Source organism: Limulus polyphemus, unplaced genomic scaffold (genome assembly GCF_000517525.1).
Source record: "Limulus polyphemus unplaced genomic scaffold, Limulus_polyphemus-2.1.2 Scaffold3975, whole genome shotgun sequence".
Lineage (NCBI taxonomy): Eukaryota > Metazoa > Arthropoda > Merostomata > Xiphosura > Limulidae > Limulus > Limulus polyphemus.
In genome coordinates, this window is record NW_013669585.1 from 58,823 (window position 1) to 64,525 (window position 5,703).

A 5,703-nucleotide genomic window follows, 5' to 3' on the forward strand; every position below is an offset into this window, starting at 1 on the left:
CACCAAGTTAGATGTTACAGTACATACCGTGTTGGATGTTACAATACGCACCAAGTTAGATGTTACAGTACATACCGTGTTGGATGTTACAATACGTACCAAGTTAGATGTTACAGTACATACCATGTTGGATGTTACAATACATACCATGTTGGATGTTACAGTACATACCGTGTTGGATGTTACAGTACATACCGTGTTGGATGTTACAATACATACCATGTTGGATGTTACAGTACATACCGTGTTGGATGGTACAATACCATACCAAGTTAGATGTTACAGTACATACCTTGTTGGATGTTACAGTACATACCGTGTTGGATGTTACAATACTGTACCAAGTTAGATGTTACAGTACATACCTTGTTGGATGTTACAATACGTACCAAATTAAATGTTGCAGTACATACCGTGTTGGATGTTACAATACATACCATGTTGGATGTTACAATATGTACCAACTTAGATGTTACAATACCGTACCAAGTTAGATGTTACAGTACATACCTTGTTGGATGTTACAGTACATACCGTGTTGGATGTTACAATACGTACCAACTTAGATGTTATAATACATACCTTGTTGGATGTTACAATACATACCAAGTTAAATGTTACAGTACATACAGTGTTGGATGTTACAATACGTACCAACTTAGATGTTATAATACATACCGTGTTGAACGCTGGAATACATACCGCGTTATATCTTACAGTGCATACTAGGTCAAATACATAGTTACACCGAATAAGATGCTGAAATACATAGTTACACCGAATAAGATGCTGAAATACATAGTTACACCGAATAAGATGCTACCATACGAACCATGTTAGATTTTAATATAACATGTCGATGCTACAAAACACAACGTGGTAGGTGTTATAAACTCTGATTTAATAATACCGAGTTAGATGCTAATTTAATTCTGTAACAAGTACACTTTTTGATGCTACAATACAGTAAACCTGTCTTATCTCAGTTCCGAAAAATTACACTTGAAATATTCTAAAACTAAAACACGTAAATGACTGAAAATCTTTTCTTGGTTTTTGAAATATATAATTTCTGTTCTTCAATTGTGTTACTCTTGAAAATATCATAAAACTTGACATGAACTTGTACATTTTGATATTAGACAAAAGAATTATTCATTCAAATATTTAACACGACAATTTACATACGCATTCAAACTATTGGAAAACGAAGTAAAGTGTTTTACATTTCAAACATTTTAGTGAAACACTAAATAACAAAATTGTTATGCAATGTTAAGTTGACCAATTTAAGTCGAAAGTTAGGTAAAAATACGTCTACAGAACAATCTGATGACGTTACTTTTAATTATTCAAAGTTCGTTCTTAATGTACTGAAAATAAAGTTATTGTTCATGGTTGGATATATGATATTATGAATAAATTAAGATAATTTTGTACAGTCTGAACAGTTTTTACAATTATTGTCACATCACCTAATGTGGTCTAATTCTGGTTAATCGTTTAATAATATTGTCACTCATATTAGTGGTACAGCGTGGAATTAAATGACTTACTAAGTGATAGAATACATGTTATTATGTACTATTGTTAAATGGCCCTGCACTGTTTGTGTAATGAAGGTACCCACGAGCTTGAACAACATAGGCAACTTCACGGAATTTGTAAAAGTCTTCAGCCTTATAGGAACAGAAATGGTGGAACTAGCGTACACGACTGGAGATAGAGTTCACGTGAGTACTAATTAAACAGTAGCTCGTAAAGCTTAGTTTAACACTTCTAGAATTAGAACAAAAATAAGAATATATTCTAGTGATCTTGGTGGGACGGATCTCCAATATGCTTTCAAAACTGAACAGTTATTGCTATCTAATGATGGAACAAGTTGACAATCCCAGGAGTTTCGCCACTGGACGTTGACCACATATTAGGAGACATATTAGGTATGGTAGAGTTCCTTTATTGATACTGCCAGTGGCTTTATTCTGTTTTATTGATTTCCCATCTTTTGTTTTTCCTAGCGATACCATACGGTACTTTTTTTTTCAGTACCATTTTCTGTGAATATCGATAAAAGTATTTCTATGGTTGCCATCTTTACCTTACTATTGTATAGAAGGTCGACATCCTACCAACACAGTTGGGGTGGATTTGATAAAGTTCCTCTTGTGCTAGTTTATCAATTTTCTTTTTATCTTTACCCATACTCATACATGCAGGTCTTGGTCTTATCATTCAGTTTTTTTTGCCATCTATACTGGAATGTATTCATTATTGCCTGTTAGTAAATTGTAAATATTATGTTGCTTTCACCAGTTGCTTTACGGCTTCCAGTTCCATATTTGTGCTGGTTCTAGAAAGTTTGAATGCGCCATCCACTTTTTGTAAAATGTTGTTGCTCTGCAAGACAAATGAATGCTAAAGTGGTTCTCTAACTACTTTTATGTAGGAACTATTTGTGGCTATGATGACAGTTGATTGTCCACCACGTTCTTTAAACAGATTTTAAAATCATATTTCTAGTTCACCTTCTACCCAACCTCTACATTTTCTTTCTAGGCTAATTTCCGCAAATCTCAGTGACATCAGATGTTTATTCTACATGGAAGGTGTCTGAGACTTGAAGGTGACCAATTATCTCAGAGATGACTGTATAGCACCCACGACCATTTGTTGAGGGAAGGTTAAGAAACCTCTTGACTGGCAGATGTCTGCAGGATAGTTGTGGAGTTATAATGTCCCAATTAAAAACGGTAGTGGCTCGTTGATGGAGTGCACATTCTTTAAACTGCAAGGTCCTGGTGAAGACGTTTGCTTGTGAGCACTGTTGGTGTTCTGTGATGTTGTTGAGGTGTAATATATGGGATGGCTGAAGTATATCCCGTGACCAGTTTTAAACAGGTGTTTTGTATCTTTTCAACCTTATCATTCACGATTCATAATCTAGGACAGAGAATTTGGTACAACATAAAAAGGTGACTATCTTCACTTTCGGTGTACTGATGTCTTTGGTAGTTCTAGTTAACATGGTTTTAACGTGGCTGGTGACTTTCTTAACGTGGCTGGTGACTTTCTTCACTTTCGGTGTACTGATGTCTTTAGTAGTTCTAGTTAACATGGTTTTAACGTGGCTGGTGAATTCTTCGCTTTCGGTGCACTGATGTCTTTGGTAGCTCTAGTTAACATGGTTTTAACGTGGCTGGTGAAGCTCAGTTGTCCATCAAAGGTTACTCCTATGTTCTTAAATGTTTCTTCCACACTAAGAGAAGTACCTGCAGAGGATGATGATGGCTTATCCTCATCAGCATGTATGTTGTAGTGTGCAAAATAAGGCATGACTTTTTTAGGAGTGACAAGTCGAATTTGTTGCACCACCAATATCTCGCTGCTAAGGGATGATTGTACCTTGCTTTAAATTTCAGATTTGGTAGAGTCTCTGTTGTACACCAGAATGTCATTAGTGAAGATGAAACACAGCAACTGGGTTGACTGTCAATGGGAGCTAGCTAAATCCATGGTGTAGATGTTAAAGACGACTGGCATGTGTGGTGATCTACTGTTGTAGATGGTAATCTAATGTGATTGCCAGCTTCTATCTTTCATGATGCATCCTTTGATAGTAAGTGTAGCTATAACCCATCTTACATGTGTTAAACTGATCCCTGTTTGAGGATTTTTTCTGCAGGAGTAAGCAGTTTAATTCTGTAGTAGCAATATTCTATATCTAAAGCTACTATCAAAGTGTTCTAGCCAGTTTCAAACCCTTCCTCTGTATCAGCTGCATTGATCCAGGTTTTTCTTCTACTGTAGTATCCACTTAATAATGATGTCAGAAGTGGTTCAGTCTGATAGGCAAGCTTTCTAGCTACAGGCTTCTCTGGGATCTTGCCAATGATACCTATAGGACAATGACTTCATGGACTTTAAGAATACTGAGTCTTGGATTTGGGTAGGGATTTGATACAAATATCAGTCCATATTTCAGGGATGTTACCTACTGCCCACTTATGTTGGCATTTCAACACTATTTTAAAAAAGTTGGCTTATGTGAGATACTTTGAGGTGGATAAACTATTTAGGCCTGGAGCACCATCTTTAGATGTGTTTATGGGTCTGTATATTTCATCCATACTCAATGGATTCTTATAGTTTGAGTTTCTCCTACATGTCACCGTGTTATATAATTACAGTTAACGAACTTTGATACAATAAAATTGAGCCCTTGAGCCACAGTCAGACTGTAAACTAACACATACAAGATAACTTGTACTAAACCTACATAGATATTTAAGGACAATGTATTTATGCCTATAACCTAGCATTAGATAGCAGTGTAATGAATCTATGTAATCATGTGTTATATACTACTAGTTAAAACATGTGACAGTTAGATAATGAAGAACATTAAGAATCTAAAGGAGTCCCACCGCTCATATCACCAGTGGGCAGTCTAGGTGGTGCATTTCCTCCTCCACCAATCACAGGGAAACAACTAACAAGCAGCAACTACCTATATCTGATTGTTTGAATGTGTATCTAATTAATTTATTAACATTATAAACAAGCAGCAACTACCTATATCTGGTTGTTGAATGTGTATCTAATTAATATATTAACATTATAAACAAACAGCAACTACCTATATCTGGTTGTTGAATGTGTATCTAATTAATTTATTAACGTTATAACAAGCAGCAACTACCTATATCTGGTTGTTGGATGTGTATCTAATTAATTTATTAACATTATAACAAGCAGCAACTACCTATATCTGGTTGTTAAATGTGTATCTAATTAATATATTAACATTATAATTAATATCATGATATTAGTTTTGTTATATCACCAATCACCCAGTACAATAAGATAATTAAAATAACTGCTTCTGCTACTATTCTACACCAGCCAGTCACAAGACGATTAAGGAAACAATATGTGTTTTAAAATATAGCTACTGAAGTAACGTGTTTTACAATGTTAATTTCAAAAGTTAGTATTGTACGAAACAATCCATCAAAATTTGGGATTGGAACTAGCTGATCCTCACTTGGGAATCAGAGAACTTGGCATCGGCCTTCCCCATTAATCCCCCGTTAATAACTCAGCGTTCTACTGAAAGAGTTCTTTAAACAACAGCATTTAAGCAGTAGAATTGTTATGACTGAGAAAAACAACCAAGCAAATTCCCGTTTTTCTAATCCTCAAGTTATGTAATATATTAAAGATGTATAGTGTATTATGACCAAAAATGATATTGTCATTAAATGTGTATGAAAAATTATGTTCTACATTAAAAACTAATAGCAATATTATCATAACTTAATATATATACAAGTTTGTTTGTAATTAAGCACAAAGCTACACAAAGGGCTATCTGTGCTCTGCCCACCACGGGTATCGAAACCCGGTTTCTAGCGTTGTAAGTCCGCAGACATACCGCTGTGCCACTGGGGGACATATATATATATATATATAAGAGTCTAATGTCCGTCTGTCCGTAAAAACTTCTCCCACAATTAAGTGGGATTTGGATGAAACTTCGCATGTTTTTAACATCATTATGGGGAAGTTCCTGACAAAGATTCATTATAAACGGGTCTCTTATAAAAAAGTTTAATTGGTACACGTGTCCACGTTTTTTTAAGAAATAAGTCGATAACAGCTTTGTATCGCACCAGAATGTATAATTAAATGTTATAAAAT

General features: G+C 35.0%; 1 protein-coding gene across 1 annotated transcript in view; it reads left to right on the forward strand.

The window, feature by feature from the left end:
- The window catches only part of LOC106470384 (alpha-catulin-like), a 51,128-nt gene that overhangs the window by 16,940 nt on the left and 28,485 nt on the right, over window positions 1–5,703 (forward strand). The window contains exon 4 of the mRNA XM_022398985.1: window positions 1,623–1,733. Coding sequence (XP_022254693.1) covers window positions 1,623–1,733 — 111 coding nt within the window. The remainder of the gene's footprint in view (window positions 1–1,622; window positions 1,734–5,703) is intronic.